At 45.2% G+C, this 23,972-nt stretch overlaps 2 protein-coding genes and 3 non-coding genes across 6 annotated transcripts; all 5 read left to right on the forward strand.

Moving 5' to 3' along the window:
• Positions 1-13,598: 13,598 nt before the first annotated feature.
• Positions 13,599-17,422, forward strand: RPL17 (ribosomal protein L17). Its single transcript, XM_045790042.2, has 7 exons — positions 13,599-13,622; positions 14,366-14,418; positions 14,507-14,547; positions 15,067-15,201; positions 15,441-15,539; positions 16,424-16,615; positions 17,341-17,422. Exons 2-7 carry the CDS (start codon positions 14,379-14,381, stop codon positions 17,386-17,388), a joined length of 555 nt encoding a protein of 184 aa, XP_045645998.1. The 5' UTR covers positions 13,599-13,622; positions 14,366-14,378; the 3' UTR covers positions 17,389-17,422.
• Positions 14,217-14,282, forward strand: LOC123787587 (small nucleolar RNA SNORD58). Its single transcript, XR_006778286.1, has one exon. It is a non-coding gene; the product is annotated as a small nucleolar RNA SNORD58 (small nucleolar RNA).
• LOC123787586 (small nucleolar RNA SNORD58) lies at positions 14,625-14,689 on the forward strand. Its single transcript, XR_006778285.1, has one exon. It is a non-coding gene; the product is annotated as a small nucleolar RNA SNORD58 (small nucleolar RNA).
• Positions 15,292-15,358, forward strand: LOC123787585 (small nucleolar RNA SNORD58). Its single transcript, XR_006778284.1, has one exon. It is a non-coding gene; the product is annotated as a small nucleolar RNA SNORD58 (small nucleolar RNA).
• Positions 17,423-18,304: 882 nt separating the features above from the next.
• On the forward strand, positions 18,305-23,101 carry C19H18orf32 (chromosome 19 C18orf32 homolog). 2 transcript variants are annotated; one of them, XM_045790044.2, is made up of 3 exons: positions 18,305-18,426; positions 21,178-21,362; positions 22,391-23,101. In XM_045790044.2, the coding sequence occupies exons 2-3, from the start codon at positions 21,201-21,203 to the stop codon at positions 22,454-22,456; spliced, it is 228 nt and encodes a 75-aa protein (XP_045646000.1). In that variant the 5' UTR covers positions 18,305-18,426; positions 21,178-21,200; the 3' UTR covers positions 22,457-23,101. The 2 variants fall into 2 exon arrangements, with proteins under 2 accessions (XP_045646000.1, XP_045645999.1); XM_045790043.2 differs by having other exon boundaries at positions 18,319-18,426; positions 21,175-21,362.
• Positions 23,102-23,972: the final 871 nt, after the last annotated feature.

A 23,972-nucleotide genomic window follows, 5' to 3' on the forward strand; every position in this document is an offset into this window, starting at 1 on the left:
CCTCTGGACTCCCCCAGCACTTGGATTCGTCCACTTGTTCCATAGAATTGTTCTGCTTTGGCTAGGATGGCAGTTTCTTGGTGGCAGAAACTGAATTTCATGCTCCTGCTTATATATTTGAAATATGATAGGGGTGCAATAAACGTTTACAGAACAAATGAAGGCGTAAGGGTGACTTCCTCTATTTAGAACAAGAACAAGGGAGGCGCCTGGGTGGCTCAGTCGGTTAAGCGTCCGCCTTCGGCTCAGGTCATGATCTCAGGGTCCTGGAATCGAGCCTTGAGTGGGGCTCCCTGCTCCGAGGGACATCTGCTTCTCCCTTTCCCTCTACCACTCCCGTGGCTCAGGCTCTCTCTCTAATGAATAAATAAAATCTTAAAAAACAAGAACAAGGGGTGGTGACAGAATTGAGTGAGGGGTTAGTGTTTAATGGAGACTGCAGTTTGGAAGATGAAGAAGTTCTGGAAACGAAAGGTGGTGATGTGGCACAAATGATGTGAACGTACCTGATGCCCTTGACCCGTACGCTTAAAAACAGTTAAAATGGTAAATTTTATGTCATGTATATTTTATCACCATAAAGAAAACTAAACTAACAACAACAGAAATACCCTTTATTCTCACCTATAAAATGAAGTTGCAGACCCTGTGAACCATCAGTTCTACTTGGAGATCTGCACCTTGGGAATGTTCTCACGCTTGTGCACAAGGAAGGAAGGAAGTCCACTGAATTTTCCAGCAGCCTTATTTGCAATAGCGTCGGCAACGGGGGCAGAGGAACAGCCTAAACTTCCAGTGAGGAAAATGGACGAATAAATTGTACCACAGCAAACTGGCACGCTACACGACATGGAAATGAAATCCATGAGAACCCCCTTGATCAACACAGTCAGTCTCAAAGCCACGGCGTTAAGTGTAAAACAGGCTATAAATTCTCTCTGCAGTGTGACACCATTAAGTAAATCTCAGAAAGAAGCACGAGGATAACGTATTGTCCACAGCCTCATGCATGTAGGTAGTAAAAGTATAAAAACATGCCATTTCGGGTTAGTGGTTAACCTGAAGGGAGGGACCAAGGTGGAATGGGAGTATTGGCCTTTAATATTTTATTTTCTGCCGAAGGAGAGATTTCTGAAGTAAATAAGGCAACATATTACATATTTGTTAAATCAAGTGAATGAGATATATGCAGGGAGGCCAATTATATTTTTCGGTACTGTTCTGTGTTCTTGAAATATTTCATAATTTAAACTCTAAAAATTAAGTGGATAATCTGACACATACTTTGACTAACCAAATTCTCAATACATACCAATTTGCAAACCCAGGCATTTGCCCACTTACTGATGCAAGAGTCCGTGTGAGAACATTTGAATAGGAGGAAATAATTGCAGTGGGATGATTTGGGCAATGAAAAACCTCACACAGTATCACGTGAAGTGCATATGCGTGTGTGAGCGTGCATGCACACACACACACACACACCAGCTGTGGAGTGCTAAATAAAAAATCCAAAGTGCCCACAGTAGGATTACAATGGAATAGAAATAGAATATTCTCTCTTTTGTATTTAGAAAAGAATCAATTAGGTCATTGCTTGGAAGTAAAGCTTCCCCTAATGACAGCCTTTGCAAGTAAGGCTGTTTCCCAGGGGCTGGTAACAATGCAGGCAGAGGAGTAGTGAAGAATGCTGATTTCGTGTTGTCTGGCCTCAGCGGGCCTCCCAGGGGAGCCAGGCTGAGGAATTGCAGAACCGATGAGGGAGGGTGAGCCAGGAAGGCAGGGCGCCAGCGGCCACCTGCCCAAGAGTACCAGCGACCCACAGAGGAAACTTTGCCAAGGCCGGAAGTGCATTGAATCCTTAAAAGCATCCAGTCTAACTGCTCACCTGCTGCGGAAATCTCTTCTACGGCACCCCCGTCGAACCTCTGCCCAAAACCTCCAGAATTGGGGCCCCGCTGTTTAGGAGACATTGGATTATATCATTGGACCATTTTGGTTGTTGGAAGATTCTTGTATTTTTTAAGAGAAATAATCAGAAGGAAAGCAGGAGGCATTCTAGTACAAGTAAAATGTGTGTGGGGTGTGGCCACGTGAGTGCGTGCAGATTTGGGGGATCATACATCAAAATAGAAGACATTATTACTCCGAGGATTGGGATTATTGGTGATTTCTTCTTTTCTGTCTGTCCCTATTTCCGAAAATGAACAAGTGTTACTCAGGTGAGGTGGGAAGACATAATGCATACATTTTAAACTCAGTGGAGAGATAAAGTTCTTTCTTGCAAACATGAAATAGGCCCTTTCCTGTCTTGTGTCCGTCGGTCCCAGTTCTGTCGGATCTACTCTCAAGTGAACAGTGGGTGCCAGGTCAGAACTTTCAGTGTGGCTGGCTCACACTGGACACACACACACCGCCCACACATGAGAGAAGAATGAAGCTTTTCTGGTAGCCAGAGAAAATGTAAGCACGTCCACACTTCACATCAGTGAACTGGGAAAATCCAGGTTCCTCTCAGAAAGGGGGGCTGGACTCAGCCCTCACATTCCAACCAGCACCTTCCAGAAATGCAATGATTTTTGTTAAAGATTGTATTTATTTATAGGAAAGAGAGAAAGCACAAGCAGGGAGAAGGGGAGGGGCAGAGGCAGAGGGAGAAGCAGGCTCTCAGCGGAGCACGGAGCCCAAGGGGTTCGAGCCCAGGACCCCTGAGCCTAAGGCAGACGCTTAGCCAACTGAGCCACCCAGACGCCCCTGAAATGCAATGATTTTAAAGCCAGTCCAGCTAAAGACAGGTTAGCAGTGGAATGCTCTGGGCTGAGCACTCCTGGAGAAGAATATTAAAGTGCCTGGCATTTGCAGATCATGCTGAGAGAAGTGTCACAGGCATCATCGTAATTGACCCTTCACCCAGAATACCCTCTTCCCACCATCCCAACCCAAACACACAGTGTGTCCAAAATATTGTGAGTCTCTGCATAGACTCGTTTTGCTGGGAAGAAGAGCCCAAGCTTTCATCAGATTCTCCAAAACTGAGGCCCACTAGGATGAGGGGTGCAGCCCAGAGCTGGCTTTCCAGAGAGCCAGCTCCGTGTCCTCATCTGTTACAAGCAGGGCTGCGCTGTGTGATTTCTGCCATCTCTCTGGGCTCCTGCTGCCCCTCCCTGAGCACACCATGCAGGCCCTAGGGTGCCAGAACTTATTTCGAGAGCCTGGAGGTGGCCCGACCTTCGCTGTCTGTCATGGCCTCCCACGGGAGCTGCCGGGGAGCACTGAGGATGTCTGCCCGCCTGGTGACAGCATCCGCAGCCAGCACAACCGTCTGCCAGGCAGGAGGATTGTGCGGCCCGTCTGGCTACAATTTATTCTCCTAGGTCACTTTGACTGAAGCCAAGTGTCGGCAGAAATTTGAATCTGAATGCTCCTGCCTCTGAAATGAGCTTAGAAAAATATACAGGCTCTCTTCCACAAAGAGCAAGCCCGGCGGGGTCTGAAGAGCCACGTTTGGGTGGGATAAAGACGCACAGGCCGACACCATCCAGCAGAGCCGAGTCCCAGGAAACTGGAGGGAGATTAATTTCTCACTGCAGGGAGGGATTGCAATAGAGTTTTCTTTTCTTTCTTCCTTTCTTTTTTTTTTTTTTTTTAATATTTTATTTATTTATTTATTGGACAGAGGAAGAGCACAAGCAGGGGGAGCGGCAGGTAGAGGGAGAAGCAGGCTCCCCACGGAGCAAGGAGCCTGATATGAGATTCAATCCCAGGATCCCGGGATCATGACCTGAGCCAAAGGCAGACGCTTCACCGACTGAGCCACCCAGGCATCCTGCAATACAGTTTTCAACAGCAACAGATTGGAGACAACCTGCCCCCACAGCGCTAGGAGACTGCATCAATGCACTGTGGAATACTACGTGGCCGTTAAAAAGAAATCAGCAAATCAACGCAAGCTGATAGAGAAAAACTCCAATTCTTCTTGTTAAGTGAAAAAAAGCAAGGTATAGCGTGTGATGTGTGTCACGTATGTTACTCTCTATGGGAACATGCTTATACATCCATATAATATCTCTGAGAGAATTCCCAAGAAATAGGAGCAGGAGGCAGGCTCACTTTCCACCATATACCTTTCTAGCCTTTCTGAATTGTTTACCATGTGCCTAGATTCCTGCTTGAAAATATAAACAAATTGGGGTGCCTGGGTGGCTCAGTCGGTTAAGCATCTGACTCTTGATTTCAGCTCAGGTCTTGATCCCAGGGTCGTGAGTTCAAGCCCTGCATTGGACTCCATGCTGGGCATGGAGCCTACCTAAGATTTTAAAAATTTTAAATTTTAAAAAAGAAAAGAAAATAGGGACCCCTGGGTGGCTCAATTGGTTAAGTGTCTGCCTTCAGCTCAGGTCATGATCCCAGGGTCCTGGGACTGAGACCTGCGTTGGGCTCCCTGCTCAGCGGGGAGTCTGTTTCTCCCTCTTCCCCTGCTCTTTCCCTGCTTGTGCGCCTGAGTGCCCTTTCTTCCTAATAAATAAATAAATAAATAACCTTTGGGCTTGAACTGCAATTCTTCCCTGGGTCTCCAGTGTGCCAGCCTACCCTGCAGATTTTAGACTTGCCAAGCCTGCATCATTGTGGGAACCAATTCCATAAAATAAATAGATCTCTCTCACACACACTATATATCTAGTCAAGAAATAATCAAGAGTCAAGAAAGAATCCTGCTTTAACTTCTACCATTTAATCCCTACAGCTATCGTGTATATGTGCTGTTGGCTGTTTCTCTGGAGAGCTCTGACTTGAGGGCTTAAGCAATCTCTGAGGCCAGGCTCGTGCAAAGGCAGAGTGAGGGGACATTTGCTGCCTGCTGGGGAGAGGGCAGGGGCTGACCGCTGACCTCCCTCTGAGGGGCACAGCCGAAAGAAATGCCCATCCTCTGTCAGCATATGGGGCAACCCTCCTGGGGTCCTCCCACAGACACTTGGGATAATCCCTGAGCATTAGCAGATAGGTTCCTTCGTGTCCTCCCGGCCCTCCCTCACGATCTGTCTTTCCTTTCGCCTCTCTCGCTCTCCAAGTCTTTTCCCTTCTGTGTCTTCTCTGCGAACAAGGTTACATCAACACGGCAAAATGAAGGTGTTGCTGGCTGCTGTTTCCACCCCGGGTGTGATCCTATTGGCCTCAGTTCAGTTCCTCGTCGTGGCCCCCGAGGCCGGCACATTCTGCCAAGGGGAGAGAATAGTCAATCAGCCAGCTACTTTGTCTCAAAGAAGCAAATAATAAGTTTAACCATTTCCCCCCAGCTGTTATTGTCTGACCAAAGAGGACCAGGCAATTCAAGTCAAGATGATTGAAAATGACATGTATAGATACCCTGCTTTTTTCTCCCTTTCCAACTCGTGACACACTGAATTATTCATCCAGACTGTGTTATTCATTCTTCATTCCACCATGAAAGGGCGCATAAAATGATCTCAAACCTAAAGTCCTTCCATTGGGTGGTCCCTTTAAAATAAGTCTCACTCCATGGATCCAGCTTCAATTAAGCACTCAATCCACAAAGACTAAATGCAGTTATGATTAAGGCATCACACTAGGCATTGAAAGAATTCAAAGGAGCAGAAAAAGAGCTTATGTACAAGAGGATTAGATAAAGCATGCACATAAATAGGTCATAAATTAGTAAAACGGTATAAGGCGAAATAAGTGACAAAGCAGAGGGGAGCACTCCCTGTGTGCTGGAGTGTCTCTGGAGGCCCTGGCTTGGGCACCAATGATGGACAGGAGTCAAGAATAATCCTGCTTTCCAGTTTGTTATATCATTTAATCCCTACAGCTGCCCAGCAGGGTCGGTGGTTCAAGCAGGGCTTCCCACTGTCTGGGTGGGTGAGTATTTCCTGCCACATGTCAGGAACGAATGTTCAAAGAGGTCAGGTGCTTGGGCCCGTGGGTACCCTGCACGTCAATGCTAGAATTGGGGCTGGAAGGAGATTTCCCAACGCCCTCGCTCACTAAATGAGAGAAATAGACAAGGCTTCCCAGGCGAGGGCATCAACAGGCACAAAGGCCCAGAGGCACAAGGAGAGAGTGAACAAACCAGGCCACCTGGTACAGGGGGAGAAAGAGAGGGCTCACTCCTCATCTCCATAGGACACACACGCACACATGCACTCCTTGTTTTCCTCAAATTACATTCTGCCTGAGAGAATATGATCAGCAAGCAAAGAATTAATCAGGTATCAGTGGAATCAGAATCCAAAGTACAGCTTTGACCTATCGGCCTTTACCCCCCATAGAAATCGAGCTCCAAGTCCATTCAGCAATTAGTATGATGATACAAAAGCTTCTACTTGGGGCTAACGTTATGTCAGAAACTCCTAGAGGAAGTAATAGTAACACTATTCAGCAAAATAAATAAATAAATGAAAGGAGCTCTATTATTTATGCGAAGTTATGCACATTGTTCCAGAACTGATAACATTTGGCACAATTGCAGCTACACACACAGAATTATCAGCGAGACAAGGAATTTGTTCTTGGAGCGGTAAATAGTGGGGTGAGGTGTTCACTTCAGCTCATTGGCCTGGGGCTTCCAACTGGACCAGACTCTGCCATGGGGTGACCGGCTTGGATACAGTGTAACTGGGAGCTGTTGCAACCCCGGCTGATGTGAGCAAGAAAGAATTGAGTGTGACCTGCCAAGAGATACTGGACAGCGGCCTCCACTTTCTCTTCCCTGGTTGGCCAACCTCCTTATCGGCACAGTCAGAATAATAAAGTCTAAAAAAAGCGTCTTTGAAGGCCTCTGAGGGCACATGCACATGGGAACAACTGTTGTCATCATCTTGACCTTTCCTCCCGGGCAGACATCAGTGGGAACAAGGACAAGCATTCTGGGGACCTCTTCAAGGGGTCTACGGACCTGGACAGATTCACAAGCAGAGTGAAATTCAACTTCATCTGGGATCTCTCCCCCACCTGGCTGCTGGGTTCTGCAATGTCCACCTTTAATGTCCTTCGAGAGATATGGAGAGTCCACTGCTGAGATCTCAATTCCTAGCCAGCAGATTCCCATCCAGGGTTGGAGTCCCCTCCGGTGTCCAGGACGACAAGGTCCATGCTGCCCGGGATGCCAGCTGAACTCAGGGAGTGAAAGGAATAGGCCACTTCAGGAGGCAGACAGCTTAGTCTACTGAGGTCACTGGAAGTGGCAGAAATTCTTTATTTGCGGCTAAATCTTCCTGACAATTCCCAGTATTTATTCCAGTTCTGTCTACACCCTCATCTAAGTGGTAACCCAAGTTCCAGAAGACTCTTGGTATGAGAACCACCTCTGGTCTGAGTCATCTCTGATCCAAGTCAAACATCCACAATTTACCTTTGTAACACAGTGGCCCTGAGCTTCCAATCGGACAGGCCACGTTTAGAATCCCTCGTCTGCTACTTTCTAACTAAGTGCATTCGGGGAACTTGCTTAATATGCTAGTCTTCCTTTTCTGCGCCTGTATAATGAGACTAGAGATGCCCACTTCTGAGATGCTGGCGCAGACAGACTCTGAGATGTGCCCTGTGACCCCCACCCCTGGTCTCATGCTCTTGTGCAATCTCCCCTCCCCGCACCCCCACCCCCGCCTTGAGTATGGGGCTGGACGTGTGACGTGCTTCCAAAGTGTACAATACAGCAAAGGTGACAGGATATTACTTCCATAATTATGTTACATAAGAGTCTAACATCCATCTTACTAATTGACACTATACTTGTCAGCTTTGATAAAGCAAGCAACCATGTGGGTGAGGCCCACGTGGCAAGGGACTGAGGGCAGCCTCTGGCCAACAACTAACCAGGAACTGATGATGGCCTCCAGGGCACAGCCAGTGAGAGACTGACGCCCTCCGTGACAGCCAGCCAAGACCCGAATCTTACCAACAACCAGGTGAACTTGGCAGGTCCTCTCCCAGTCAAGCCTTCAGATGAGAACTCAGACCCTGGTTGCAATCTTAATGAGAACCCAGCCTCGCCTGGACTCCTGACACACAGAAACTCTAAGATAATACATGCGTTGTTTTAAACCAATAAGTTTGTGATACTGTTACGCAGCACTAGAAAACGGATACTCTGAGATGCCCTGGGATGATATGATATTTCCCCAGGACCTGGGGAGATATAAGGAGCTCTGGACTAGGGGCAGTGACAACAGCTTCCATATTTTCCAGGACAGGAGCAGCATCCAGGCACAGTTTTCTGGTACTTTTCAGACCTTATGGCTCAACATTTTATTTCAAAAAAATGTGGCCACTACAGAAATCACCCTGGGGAATGTGATGGGTGTGAGACTTTTTTTTTTTTTTAAAGATTTTATTTATTTATTCAACAGAGATAGAGACAGCCAGCGAGAGAGGGAACACAAGCAGGGGGAGTGGGAGAGGAAGAAGCAAGCTCCTAGCGGAGGAGCCTGATGTGGGGCTCGATCCCGTAACACCGGGATCACGCCCTGAGCCGAAGGCAGACGCTTAACCGCTGTGCCACCCAGGCGCCCCGGGTGTGAGACTTTTTATTTGATTGTTTTATATTGTTTTGAATCATTGAAGCAGATGAATGTATTCCCAGTTTTTAACATTTAAATCATAAATTTAAAGAACAAAAAAAACCCTGAAAAATTTGTCTACAGAATGTCATATGGGCAAAAAGAAAAGAAGTCCCCTTCAAAAACAAAGAGGAGAGCAAAAGCTGCACACTTTATCTAAGTGTCTTACAAAAGACCCCCACCACCAGGAAGGCCACAAGGCAAGAAGTGTCAGCACAATATTTTTCATTTGCGCAAAAAATTGGGTAAGTTGTGGATCACTTTTTGTTATACAGACAGCAACAGAAGAATGTTTCTTCATCAGGGCAATGAGAGGGTTGGGTTCGAAGACCCTTTGAGCTCTAATGGTCTCGAGTGAGTTTTGCTTGGTTGGGTATCATAGGTCAGTACTGTTTCCCTCTAAGCTGCGGGGTTTCCCTGGGGTGAGGCTTTATCATTCTTTCTCCTCGATTTCCCACCCCCTCACTGTACCCCCAACCCCACTCTTTGCCCACTCAGAGCCTCATCTTTGAAAAACTTAAAAGTCAGCCCAGTTTGGAAGAAATACAGAATTCATTAGATCAAAGTCACATTTACATGTCAAGGTAAACAGAACTTGCTACCCACACCCTTTGTCCACAAAATGATGGCGAAAAGCTTTACCCAACGCTGAATGGGTGCCATCTAGTGGCCCATGGTGTCACTCAGCCAGCCCACAACAGAAAGTACCCTTCAAAAAGAAGTTTTTGTGAACAATGTTAAGGTTTTTATCCAGGCTAGCTCCTGGCAAAATTGCGAAATCGGAGGCAAATTTTCCCATTTTTCCAGTTTCCCCTTTCTGGAATTCTCCCCCATGGCAGGCAGGTGTAATGGGGAGAACAAATGCTGGAGTCAGGCCAACCTAAAGCCCATCTTCTGTGAAATGTGGGCATTACAACCTTCCTTACAAAGTCATTGTGGGGAGGAAGTATGATGAAGCGTGCTTAGCATTCAGCTTGCAGTCGATGCACCCTAAATATGAGCTCCATTCTCAAGGACATCTTTATTTTTGGAGTGGGAGTGAAAAAGACAAACACTGAGCTCTGGTCCCTAGCAATATTCAAATAGAGTGTGGATACCCTCTGTTTATAGGCCGGCAGGAAACAATTATGTGCAAAGAGTTCACCAGAAGAGGCTGTAAGAAACTCGAGAGATGTGGGCAAACTAACAAGGGCCATGGACACACCCAGAAACCCCACAACAACAGAGAGATGTTTCCACACCCAGAACTGACGGGACAAGGAAAGGAGAAACTGTAATGGAGCCCAGGGAAATCTGAGCCTGGGGGGAGGGGCAACCTGGCAGGGGCTGCAGTCTGGGAGGGATAGAGCCACTTCAGAACCTGGTGCCAAGGCAGCAAAGGAGCTGGGGAGAAATAGCCTGACTTCTCTCCCCCTGACCTCCCAATTCCTGCCCATGCTCACCATTTGCCACACCTAACGAGAAGTCAGCTGATAGGGAGGTCTGGGTCCCCAGGCTGACAGTAGGCTCAGCCTCATGGGGCCCAGAGCAGGGCATAGACACCAGAGAATGGATCTGGAGCAGACACCCAGAGGATAACCACTTCAGAATGTCATAGAGGACATCCTTGCTTTGGGAAAAGTATCAGATCAGGTGATGTCCAAGAATAAATTGTAAGGAGAAAGGAAGAAAGAAGAAATGAGCCAACGTTAACCGAAAATCTAGTTTATGCTATTCACACTCTTTTAACTTTCTCTTATAACTTTCTCAGCAACCCAGTACAATTGGCTTTGTGATCTTCCTTTTTATAGATGAAGGAGCAAAGCTCAGCAAAACCAAACAACTTGCACTTAAGACATCCGGCAGGGCAGTAGTGGAACTCCCTCCCCAGTTACTAGATGCCAGGACCCCTCTAGGTGATCTCTTCTGCCCCCTGGTAGCTCTGCGAGGTATGGACCAGGCAGCAGGGAGGAGGGAGCTGCAGCCCACCATCCTGAGATGCAAAGAAAGGCCTCCGACCCCTGAATAAGAGATTACATTTTCCTTATTGTCACAAAAAGAATTCCCCTTTCCTGACAAATAAAGGCCATTTCTAAGTGAAGCTCAAACAGCCCTGGAGGGGGGTTTAGACTGAGGAGAGCAGAGTAAATCTCTGCCAAGGGATTAAGACTCTCCCCCCTTGGCTGTCCTGGGGGCCCAGGAGCCAACCCTCTGAAGAGAATTATATAAAGGGGCAGGGAGATGGATGAAAATGCTAAGAGACAGAACACTGAATATTCACTCGTGTGAAAATCCCCAAAGACATTCTTTTCTGAGAAGATGGTCAGACTAATCCATATTGGCCAACTGAATGACCAGGCCGACAGATTTTTTTTTTCCCCAAGAGATTTAGAACGTCAACTAAAAACAGTTGTTTGGACAGACTGTCAAACTCCTGCAGGGCCCACTTGATGTCTTGACTTGTCAGGTCAGAGAGGAGAATGGCTACTACTTTGAAAGGCTGAGGGTTTGTTGTTTCCTGCTGCTTCCTGGAGATCTACAAAGTAAGCAAAGTCCCAGAGGTCACCATTATGGAGAAGCCAATAGAAGGTCTCAGGGGAGCTGTGTTTCAATCATGTTTGAGGAACCCAAAGATGTTTGCTAAGCCACGCCCACCTTCTTCACCTTTGCCAAACTCATGACCTCACGCCTGAATATCTGCTAGTTTTTCTGGCCCTGCCACAATCCAGCCTGAGGTTCCTGCCCTCCCCAATCCACCCGCACCTCAGAACCAGAATAATTCTCAATCTGCTTTCGTTAGGTCCCTCCTGACGAATGCAGGTAATAGTAGATGGAGAAGGTGGGAGTGTGGGCTGGGGCCTGGAGACTCTTGCAAAAGCTGGAGTGAAGCTTCACAGCCAGTCATGAAACGGACTGCCCCCAGGGAGGATGGGGAAGTGAGGCCAGCCACGGTGAGCCAGGAAATTTGGAAAGTCACCAGTAAGCAGTCAGAAAGGCAGGAATGTGCAGAACTGGCAGCAAGGAGGGAGAGAAAGAACATAGACATTGAGGGTAGATGTGGGTTCAAATCCCCACCCCGCCCCTTTGAACCTTGTTTTTCTTATCTGTAAAATAAAGCAATAATGCCAGGGGTGGTGGGCACTAAGCTATGCCTCCCTAGTCTCTCTTCAGGAATGAAGGACTTATTCTCCTTCTGTTGGTCCTTTCAGGATTAGCTGAAGAAAATGCCTCACCCAAGGTCACATCTCCTTCCTGGGGAAGCCCACATCCAGTGACTGATCCATGGGTGGTACAAAAGCCCAGCGCCCACCCAACTCGGGACAACTCTGAAGGAACATCCGGCTCCAGAGTTCCCCTAGGTGGGGTTGGGGTGCTGGCTGAAGCCTTCACTGGGACTTCACCATGGCCTAACTTGGTCCTCTGATCAGTCCTGCCTCCTTTCCATAGTATTGAATCCATGAGCACTACTTAAACTCTGCCTCTGGGAAGAACAATCTGGAGGTTCATCCTCCATCCATTCAGGAGGTTCCAGAAAGTAGCAAATGTAAAGCATCTAGTCACAACACCCAGCATAAGAAATGTCACTCTCTTTCCCTTCTCCAAATTTACTTTTTTCAAATTTTTATTTAAGTTTTAGTTAACTAACATACAGTGCAATATTGTTTTCAGGAGTGGAACCCTTCTCCCAGTTTAACCCAGCTTGACCCAGTACGTGGTCGGCCAAACCCTCAAAGCCTATTGTAGCCTTTATTCAACCAGTATCGGCATGGTGTCCCTCTGCCACAAAACTTTCATTGTGCCATAGAACACGGTCTGCAACACTAAAGATCTGCACAACTCCTCAGGGTGTGAATCCTGGGTTGTTTTATGGCATCGCTTGCCTTGTGTTTACTCCTTTATAGAATGTGTCTGTGTCTTGCTATCTTCCTAATTAGACAGTAGACTGCCCCTTGGCATTTACTATATGCAGACAGTGCATGGTCCGCCCTGTATATGCAGCAGCTTCTTGATCAAATGGATTCGTGAGTGACAGAAAGAAAGAAATTGTTACAATTCCGTGGTTTAGGCCACTCAGTCTGTGACGCTTTGTTACGGCAGCCCTGGGAGACTAATGCCACGCTTTAGGCACACCTGTGTGGCTCAGTAGGTTAAGTATCTGCCTTTGGCTCAGGTTGTGATTCCAGGGTCCTGGGATGGAGCCCCGCTTGGACTCCCTGCTCAGTGGGGAGTCTGCTTCTCCCTCTCCCTCTGTGCCTTTCCCCACTCAGCCTGCGGTTGAAGCCATGTGAGGGATGGGAATTACTGAGGAAAGACCATGGAATCCATCCTCTGTCTGGCAATGGGAGTGGAGTCCAGGAGAGGGATCTGGGACTGAGGTCTCCGGAATGCAGGTCAAGGAACGAAGAGTGCTTAGAGAATTGTCTAAAGTTCTTTCACTTAGAGTTTTAATTTGCCTGGAATGCCTTCTATTTCAAGGGCGACTTGAAATAGAAGACCCAAAGCTAAGCGCTGATACCACCAATGGCCAGATAGATGAGTGAGAAGAAAGAAAAGATACTGCCCAAGGGATTTTTCTGCACCAGAAGATCTAGAAGTGTCACTCTTCAACAATTGCAGTACAACTGACTGGGTGATAGTCCCCTCCTGAGAATTTTCTGATTATCGTAATTACATCCCATCCTTTACAGCTTCGTAATTGTCCATTAACCAACCACTTTTAGGGATACATGATCACATAATCAAATCTAACAAATGTTGGCGAATAAATGTCTAGTCTACATATCACATACGTGATCCTGTCCTAGAACTACAACCCTGTTTTTGATCGATTGAGAGTTAAAATCCGAAACTTTTTTTCTGGATACCAAAGAAAGGAGAATTTTGAGACATTCCCTAACAGGGCAATTCGTTTCCAGACCTTCTAAAACATATTCCACACTCCCTTTCTCCTAGCTCTCCGCCTCCTTTCAAATCACATTTTTTTCGGCTGGAAATCTCGCGATAGATCGAGTTCTCATGAATTCTCCCAGAAGCCCCTGCTCTTCCTCTTCCCCCAAGCGGCCTGAGGTGAGTGACTGTTTGCCCTGTCTCCCCGACTGCCGAATCCTCCGCTCATCGCCGCCATCCTGGCTTCGGTGGTGCTGATGTCCATGCACCCGGGAGAAAGGCTTCTGCGGCTGTTGATTCTTCGCTGAAGGGGATGTCCCTCGGTGCAGGGGGCCGTGTCGGAGCAGAAGGCCGCGATGGGCGGGAATGGGGGTGGCGAGGGGTACGGGCGGCCTGTCGTCAGTGCCGTTTCCGACTCCCGAGGGCCCGTGTCTTGCGGTGAGTGCTGGCGAGTACGCGGCGCGTGTGTGGCTGCAACGAGAGAACGTTTGGGGGGAATAAAAGTTAAAGTCGAGTTGAGCCTTTACCCCTTTGAACGAGTGTTTCAAGTTCAATGGCGCTTAACGTAGTAGCCCAGAAGTACCTGGGAGGACGGCAGCACCTCTAGAGAAGAAGCGTCCTGCCGCACCGAGCTGTCGAGTCCCTTTACTCTTGAGGGATCCAGAGGGGGGTTGAATCTGTTTGCCTTCAGAAGGCGAGGGGGCGCCTGAGGTCCGTGTCACTAGTGTGCGTCAGCACTGCCGCAGGCCCTAGTAGCACTGGAGAAGAGGATGGCCGCGATGATGGCATTTCTTAGGACACCTTTGGATTAACCGTGAAAACAAGTACTTGCTGAGCGGCGGTCGGTAGTAGTTAATGCGTACTTAGACGGCATCGGTGACCGTAAATACGTGTTGACAGGATGCCTTTCTGTTCCCCTCCAGGTGACCTCTGAAGATGGTTCGCTATTCGCTTGACCCAGAAAACCCTACGAAATGTAAGTGAATAATATATTCCTTATTTGGGGGGGGGGGTAAAGGGAACAATGAGATACCCAAAATTAACCATAACTTCTTGTTCTTTAGCATGCAAATCAAGAGGTTCAAATCTTCGTGTTCACTTTAAGGTATGGAATCAACTTTTATGTTCTGAGAGTTGTCACGTGTTCCGGTGAAATTTTTTTCCCCCTTTCTGAAAAAGTGACTGCAGTGATGCGTTTCTTAGGACACCTTTGGATTTACCATGAAAATTAATCATTTCTGAGCGGTCACCTTTGAGACATTGATTCTGTAATCAGTCATATAATGAGCTCTTTAAGATTCACGGAATTGGGTAAAACTAAAGAGAACTACTTAAGAAACTAGTGTAGAGATCAAGATGATGGGACACATACAATTACAAGATGATGGGGTTAAAACCATCATATTCCATTTAATAGGGGTTTGGGATTTATTTTTCCCTAACTTAAAGCCAATTCTCCCTGGCTTTTAATCACAGATTTTTTTTTCTCACTACATTACCTCAGCTTTCAAGAATGGGAAGTCTTTAATTCAGTGTTGACATTTTGAAAACAGAATTGAGTGTTTACTTGGAAGAATTGTTAGCCTTTAACATGGTTAACTCAGTATTTACTGTTTATACCTAGAACACACGTGAAACCGCTCAGGCCATCAAGGGTATGCATATCCGAAAAGCCACCAAGTATCTGAAAGACGTCACTTTGCAGAAGCAGTGTGTGCCGTTCCGTCGCTACAATGGTGGAGTTGGTCGGTGTGCCCAGGTGAGAGCTCTTAGTTGCTATCTGAAATGACATTGTAACAAAATGATTGGGTGGGGTAAGAATGGTTAGGATCTGTCAGGTTCTTTCTGGTTGCTGTGATGACTAACTTAGGACACCTTTGGATTAACCATGAAAAAAAAACTGTGTTCTGAGCAACCTTGATAAAATAAAACTCATCTTGGTTGTAACACTGATTTGAATCGGGGGAGATGACTAATCTACTCTTGGATTTCTTTCAGGCCAAACAGTGGGGCTGGACACAGGGTCGGTGGCCCAAGAAGAGTGCTGAATTTTTACTGCACATGCTTAAAAATGCAGAGAGTAATGCTGAACTTAAGGTACCCAAACCATTAGCATCTTTTTTTGTATACAGCTTGGATGGTTGTTCAATTACTGTTGCTGTTGTCCAGATGTATTTCTTTGTCTTAGTTTCTCAGTAGCTAAATTTCCCATTTTTTTTTTAATCTCTGCCTCCAATTTCTGGGAGACCAAAATTTTGTCTGTGAAGATCTTCAAAAGCATGGTCTTCAAGTCTCACTGTTTTCCTCTTTAGCCCCAGTGCAAGCAAAAGAAACATTTTCTCTCGTGTATTTTACTCAAGGGTTTATAACTATCTGGTATCATAGACATTTTTGGTAGTATGACTTGTAAACTTCACAAAATATTTGTAAATGCGAGCAGTAGAAATCTTGGTATTACACAGGAACAAAAAGAGGTTCCCAAAATGATTGCCTTAGTAATGGTTAATGTGGTTTGTTGCCTGTGTTCATAATGGAGAGACAGGTTAAATCTGATTTTAAAACAATGAATATAGTTAACAGAGCAGGGTCTGTCTTTCTTGTGCATTATCCATTACTCTTTGTATTTAGAGATCTAGGCCGGACCTGGAGTTAATGTAGGTCTGGCTATAGCCCTTAGAGCTGCTAAACCTCACTGCCAAAATCCTTTTTTTCATCAAGGCTTAGAAATTGACACTACTGGATCCACACCCCTTAATGACTTTTAGGGAGGCCACTTACAAACTACATATAGCACTGAGTTTTGATAGTTATTTAGACTTAAGGAAAGATGCTTAGAATAAAGGTAAAAGCAAACAATTGAACAGATACGCTATGTAAAGTCTTTTAAGAATTGCCTTATAAAGGTGAGGACTTGATCCAGTGATTGGGTTTGTGGTGTTGAGATAAAGATGTTGATTTGATTTTGTTCTCCCTCTTCCCAGGGTTTAGATGTCGATTCTCTGGTCATTGAGCACATCCAGGTGAACAAAGCCCCCAAGATGCGGCGTAGAACATATAGGGCTCATGGTCGGATTAACCCGTACATGAGCTCTCCGTGCCACATCGAGATGATCCTTACTGAGAAAGAGCAGATTGTTCCGAAACCAGAAGAGGAGGTTGCACAGAAGAAAAAGGTAAACTACTTAGTCGTTGGTTTGTTTTATTTGTTTATGATACTGGCTTTTTTTGTATTTTGTTGTATCAGAACTATATAGTTATCTGCTGATGGCCCCCCCTACATATCCATAGCCGCTTTAAATGCAACATGTGCCAAAAATGGGCCCTTCCCCTCTTCCCCCCACCTCTCCAAACTAATAAGTTTGTTTTTAGTAAATGATCCCATTCGGTTCTTTAAGTTGGGAACCTGGGAGTGATTCTAGACTCCCTTCATGCCTAATGAATTTAACTTCTATTGATTTTGTTGCTTAAGTACATTGTCTTCCATTCTTTTTTTTAGATTTTATTTATTTTAGAGTGAGAGAAGGGGGAAGGGGCAGAGGGAGAGAATCTCAAGCACAGAGCCCCACTCCAGGCTGGATCTCATGATCCTGAGATCATGAGCCAAAACCGAGTGGAACGCTTGACACTTAACTGATTGAGCCACCCAGATGCCCCTATTATCTTCCATTTTTATTGCCACTTACATATGGTCTCCCTGCCTCCAGTCTTCAGCACAAACTCCCTGCTTACTCTGATTTCCTTAGGACTGTCCCTCCCCCCCCCAATGCCATTTCTCTATGCCAAAGGACTCCCTTTACTCTGATGCTTTCTGTTTTTCTTGAGCTACTACCTACTCCTTTACGATGTAGTGCGAGTTTCTCTAGGAAATTTGTAACCGACCTTTATTTTTCTTTCCCAGATATCCCAGAAGAAACTGAAGAAACAAAAACTTATGGCCCGGGAGTAAATTCTGCACAGAATAAATGCAAATAAAAAGAGAATGTTGGTGTCTTTTATTAAACACATTTCGAGTATCCTCACAAAGTGGATCAAATGCATTTTCTTCTGATTAGAATTAGAAACAGATTATTCTGTTTGTCCTATGCCATTAATTTTGGTTCATAAACATGCTGTTTTGAATTTCTTGGTGCTTTGCATAATGGAATTTGAGCATGGGCATATTTCTGAATTTTTTTCCAACCACTTTATTGAAATTGGACACATTGTACGATTAACCCAATTACAATTAAATAGCTTTTATTATATTCAGTTATGCATCCGTCGCCAGGCAAATTTTTGGACATTTTCATTATCCTAGAGAGGAAACTTGACAGTGTGCCGTCACTCCTTATTAGGCCCTATCTGTTCCTGAGCAACAATTATGTAGATGTCTATGTAGATTTGCGTATTCTGCACGTCATGCAAATGGCCCTTTGTCACTGGCTTTAACTTTGCATAACATGTTCTCATTTCTCTTGGGTCTATAACCAAGAGCCCAAACTGTCCTACCGACTGTGAGGGTTCCAATTTCTCCAGTTGGCCTAACGGCTGTCTAGGCACGATAAAGGGGTATAGCCGTTTCTTTTAAATAAAGGCGTAAAACTCATTCCCTGCCCTTGAATTTCCGACCCTTTTCGACTAGCGGAGTGAACAGTAGAGGCACAACTGCGCTGGCTAACAGCCTAACCCTCCCATGCAAGCGGAGTAACGTTCCCAATGGTGAACCACCGGCACTGGCGTTAATCTTTTCATGTGCTGGATTTTGCCCGAGCTTCCGGGACACGAAATGCTTGTTCTTCCTCGCCTTCCGCAGGGTTTGAGCCCTTAGCGCTGCGCCGGAAGCCGGAGCGCGCCTCCGCTTGGGCGTCCCTGTTACGTCCTGCGCGCCTCCCCGGATGACGCAGGCGTGCCTTTGTCGCCCCCTTTTGCGGTGCCCATTGGCTCCGCGGCAGCACGTCCCTCCCTCCGGAAGTGCGGACATTTCCACTCGGACCCGGTGGTCGCGGTGAGTGGGGCCGGGTGGGCCCGGGCTGGCGGCTGAGGATCGGGCGGAGGTGGGCGGTAGCCCTGGCCGGTGGCTTCGCAGGCTCCAGCCCGGCGGTGCTGAGGGAGCGCCGCGCGCTCGCAGTTGGCCTGCTCTGGGCCCCCACGGCCCGGCAGCGCTTTCCCGGTATACCCTGCTTCGCCCTCCAGACGCGGGCCCCTGCCTCCTCGGTCCACGGCCACTCACCTGCTGGCCTGCGTCCCGCCTCTCCCTGTTTTTCTGCGCGTTTCTTCTCTTCCTTGGCCTGTATTGTCGGCTTCACTTCGCTCTCCTATCATCTTCACCACCGTTCGCTCTTATTGTCTTCTGTCTTTTCAGTCGTTGTCTTGGACGCAGCCTGCGCCGTAAAATGATGTGCTTAACTGGGTTACTTGAAGGGAGGTGGCGTTCCCCCACGGTACCTGCCCGATTTCTAATAGAGCCTCAGCCTTTCTTTTCCTCTGCATTCCATTGTTGTCTCGGACGAAGCCGAATGAAAGAAAATCCCTCCTCCGACAGTTTAAATGCATTTTGCTCGCTTTGTTGTACTATCTGAAAATTGGGTTGGTGAGAGTAAAAATATTTTATCGGTTTATCATAGCCACCTTCTAGACCTTTATAAGCCATATTTTCCAAATGTATGAAGTAAAATCTCACCCCAAAGAGTCATCTAAGGATTAAAGAAGAGATAAAATACAGTAGTTTGATTATGAAGAGAGCTAACAATTTTTATAAAAACCATGATTTTGACATAAGTAGTTGGTAGCACTTGTTCTTGAGAATTTATTTAAAACACAGTAATTAGAAGTAGGTAAAAATGGATCTGTGATGGACTGCCAGTCATTAACTTAACCTAGTCCTGGGAACACAATCAGTTGTTTCGAAGGGTTTAAGTTGGGTTTTGAAGGCTTGGTAGGAGGGGAATAACTTAATCATTGTATTTTTGTTCGGGAAAAGGCAAGAGCATTGAGCTAGGAAACCAGAATTGGGAATTCTGGTATTAGCCAACTCTAGTTACTATATAGCTCTTTGTGAAGTTTGGACAGGTCGCAACTTTTGAATCTGTGTGTGTGTGTGGTAACAACACTTACATAGCACTTAATACATGCACACGCTATTCTGAGCTTGCTCTGGGCTCTTCCTTATTGACATACCTAATCCACATTCACATCACTGGGAGATAGGCTGTTGTTTTCATTTTCCACAGGAGGGCATCAAGGCACAGACTCATTCAATAGTTTGCCCAAGAATACCATCTCCAAGGTGGTGAAAGCAGGTCTCAAATTTGGGCAGCTGCCAGCCAGTCTTCTCTGATTCTTAGGCTCTGCTGTCTGTAAGAGTGCCAGACCTAAACCAGATGACCTCTTAAGTCTCTCCAGATCAAGTTCTAAATGTCTATGGCCAAAAATAATGATTCCTTGAAAAACGCTGAAAAAGACTCACTGCTCATTTTGACTTATTTTAATCAGAAAATATGCTGTTTAAAATTTTGAAATTTTAAAAATCCAGCTATGACTCCTTTATAAAATAGCTGATCATTCCTTGATGTACATTTATATGTTTACTTGTTTATAACTCTTATAATTCATCTCAAAGTGACATTTAGATTGGGTTATCTATACCACTGCTGACTTGTATTGTGAATAATTTTAAATTGCCTCGGTGTCGTCATGGTGCTGACTCCCTTGCCAGCAAGTACTACTAAATTTATAACATTTTGAAAATAAATTTTAATGTCCTGAATGATTAGCTTTATGCACTGTTCTGAAGCTTCTTAGTTTTTCAGGCCTTCTCTAAGGAATTAAAAATTCCTATAAATTTAAGAGGTCTTTGGTTCAATAGTGTATGATGGAAGTAGTATCGATTCTTTTTCAAGAAATTGCTGATTTGGAGAAATTCCAAGATAATTTCTAATCATTAAGGAAATTAGAGGTGTTAACTTTTTTTTTAAAGATTTATTTGTTTGAGAGAGAGCACCCACACGTGCATGGGGAAAGGGACAAAGGAAGAAAATCTCAAGCAGACTCCCCACTGAGTGCTGATTCCCAACTCTGGAGCTTGATCTCAGGACTTGAGCTGAAACCCAGAGTCAGACCCTTAACTGTGAGCCCCCCAGGCTCCCTTACGGGTGTTAATTTTTTGAAATGGCCAATGTACTCACAACAATAATAATACCAAATAAAATATTTTTATTACTCAATTTTACCTTAATTGCTACTAAAAAGAAGAAAGCAAATATATCAAAGGAGAGTTTTTGCCTGGGAAGGTCCAGGTGGTTTGCAGTGTACAGGTCTTCCACACTGACACCTTAGTGAACTCCTTATTAGAGGATTTGCCCTTAGCCTTGGAGGTTCAGCTAATTAATACCGTCAGTCTCTGGAGACTACGAGGCTGGAGTTCTTGAGAATTACAGGCGCTGATAAAGGCCAGGGGCTGGACTGCCTAGTACCCAGCAAAAGGTAGTGTCCTTCCTTTACCCTCACGTTTATGGGTGGGAAGCAGCGATCGGAGAGGTTGGGAGGCAGGCACCTCACTGTTATTGTCATGTCTGGCACCTCTCACTCCTTTACAGAGAGCAGCGTTTTTATTTAGTAGACTCGTGCTTTTAGCTAATACGTGATTTCGGTTTTTCCTTTAGTATAGAAATAGTCCTTTCAAGTTATCTTCATCTAGGTCAGCGCCTTCAGTCATCCATCGCCGATGCACTGATCTGTCTTTTGCACCTGTCAGCAGTCCAGGAGCTCCAGCCTGGGAGGATGGTGTGCGTTCCTTGCGTCGTCATCCCGATTCTGCTCTGGGTCTACAAAAAGTTCCTGGAGCCGTACATATACCCTCTGATTTCCCCCTTTGTTAGTCGGATGTGGCCTAGGAAAGCTCTTCGAGAATCTCACGATAAAAACAAAGGCATAGACTGCAAGGTAAGAACATTAAAATACCTTGAAGAAGGGCAGGTGAGGAGGGGGGTACAGTCGGGGGAAAATACTTGCCTTTGGAAAGGCAAGTTCTGGGAACCAGAAGCTTCATTACTGTATCTCAATTTCTTTTTTCTTTACTTTTTTTTTTTCTTAAGATTTTATTTATTTATTTAGAGAGAGTATGAACTGGGGGATGTGGTCGGGGCAGAGGGAGAAAGAATCCCAAGCAGGCTCCACGCTCGGCATCGAGCCTTTTGTGGGGCTCTTTCTCACGACCCTGAGCCTAAATCAAGAATTAGATGTTCAGTCAATTGAACTGCCCAGGCGCTTAGGCTTAATTTCTTTTTTTTAAAATAAAGGGTTTGGGGGTGCCTAGGTGGCTCAGAGGGTTAAGCATCTGCCTTTGGCTCAGGTCCAGGGTCCCGGGATTGAGTCCTGCCTCAGGCTCCCTGCTCAGCAGGGAGTCTGCCTCTCCCTCTCCCCGTCCCGTGGCTTGTACTCTCTGGAGCACACACTTGCTCGCTCTCTCAAATAAATAAATAAAATCTTTTCAAAAATAAATAAAATGAGGGGTTTGGGATTTTTTTAAGTAGTTAACATTTGGTTTAAGCTAAGGTTTTAAACTAGACTTCTGATTAGTGTGTTTGTTCCTTATCTTATAGCCAAGATAATAACCAATATTTATTTCTTGGCTGGTAAGAGTAATAGTAAATAGCTAATGGACGAGGGGAGATGATACTAAAATATGTCAGTTTCACTGATTGATAACTTTGGTAAGAGATTTAGTTGGAAGGATCATAGAGATTTTTAAAAAAACAAAAGGAGGTGATTTTTAAAATGAATGTTTGGACAACTCTGTTTTTCGCGTTGGTTCTTGGTAAGTTCAACTTCACCTGTGTTGTGTACTAACTTAGCTGCCCTGCACATTTCTAGAAGCAGAGTTTTTTCATTCTGAAATTTGTTGTTGGTTTTTGAAGAGATTTCTTATAATGGGTTGTAATAATATCTAAAATGGTTTTTTTAAATTTTAGGGCGCAGACATAAATGGATTACCAACAAAAGGACCAACGGAAATCTCTGATAAAAAGAAAGACTAAAGTGATTGTTCCAAAGGATCTCATTGTTTTAAAAATGGACCTGATAATATGAAGCACCTTGCGTGTAATTGTCTCTGACCTTTTTCTCTGAGACCAGAATTTATTGGGATAGATAGCTTAGATACTTACCTGATACTAATCAGGAAATACATGCTATTTATATTTAAAATGTGTTTAGTTATATTTAATGATCTCATTCCTGAGTTCCTATTTCATTAAAGTAGCTTCCATTTCTGTTACCACAGTTATGAATAAATAGAAGGTTTATGCCAGTAGACACAGCTACTAACTCAGTACTCAAAAATCGTTGGGCCTCTAGCTTTTGTTCAGGCTTTTTGAATTTGAGCAGAGTACAATGTTACTGTGAAACAGTGCAGTGAGAATGCGGTGAAAGGAAAGGGGGTTTGGGAGATGATGAGGACTTGAAACATAAAGATATAATTACTGTCCAATACAACGGAGCAGCCTACTTATGAGAGTAGTAATTACTGTGTATTGCTCTGAGGAAAATAGAAAAGAGGGAAATCGGGGAAGCGCCTTTGAAAAATGGAATACCTTTTACAGAAATATCTAATGTATATTACAAAATTCTAATTCTTGTTGCATTCCTTCTGTTCTTACAAAGTATATTAAATATTCAGTTTAGTTTGTGGTTCTTTTTTCCTTTATAATTTAAATATTTAGGGGCGCCTGGGTGCCTCAGTTGGTTGGGCGTCTGCCTTCGGCTTGGGTCGTGGTCCCAGGGTCCTGGGATCGAACCCCACATCATCTGCTTCTCCCTCTGCCTGTGCTCCCTCTCTCTCAAATAAAAAATAAAATCTTAAAAAAAAAATGTTTGAAACGAACATTCTTTGCCACATCAGAAAGCAGAATTATAGTGTGATAACATCTGGATAGTTGTGAAACAATCTTTTTCTTTTTTTAAAGAGTAGATTGTATCCATTGTTGTTGCATACCAAGACACTCCAAAATTTAGTGGTTTTTAACACAGGACTGGGTGGTTCGTTGCTGCTCTGGGTCTCCATGTGGTCTTTCCTCCCTGGCCTTCTTCACATTAGTGTAGGGATGTATAAATATTCGAAGATGAGGAGCCTTATCTTTCCATTGTATGTATTTATTCCCTATGGGATTGGAAGGAGAGGTTAGAAGGGACTCCTGCCCTTGAAGTCCTCGGTCCTGAGTTTCTGTAAAGCTGTGTGTGTGGTCAAGTCATTGATTCATCCTGGATTTCATTTGATACAAATCAGTAGCTTTCAGTTTTTCTGCTCCAACCCACCCGAAGGATAAGACAAATAAATCCCCTTTAGCAACTATATTCAGTTGATTAGGTTGTGGTGGGGTTTTTTTGCATAGAATATCCTATGGTTAGGTTTTTTTTTTTAAGGTATAAAAACTATATCATAGAAATAGGAGATGTTGGGGCACTTGGCTGGCTCAGGGGCACTTGGCTGGCTCAGTCAGTGGAGCATGCAATTCTTGATCTTGGGATTGTAGGTTCAAGCCGCATGTTGGGTGT

Source organism: Ursus americanus, chromosome 19 (genome assembly GCF_024610735.1).
Source record: "Ursus americanus isolate L20-20 chromosome 19, mUrsAme1.1.p, whole genome shotgun sequence".
Taxonomy (NCBI): Eukaryota; Metazoa; Chordata; class Mammalia; order Carnivora; family Ursidae; genus Ursus; species Ursus americanus.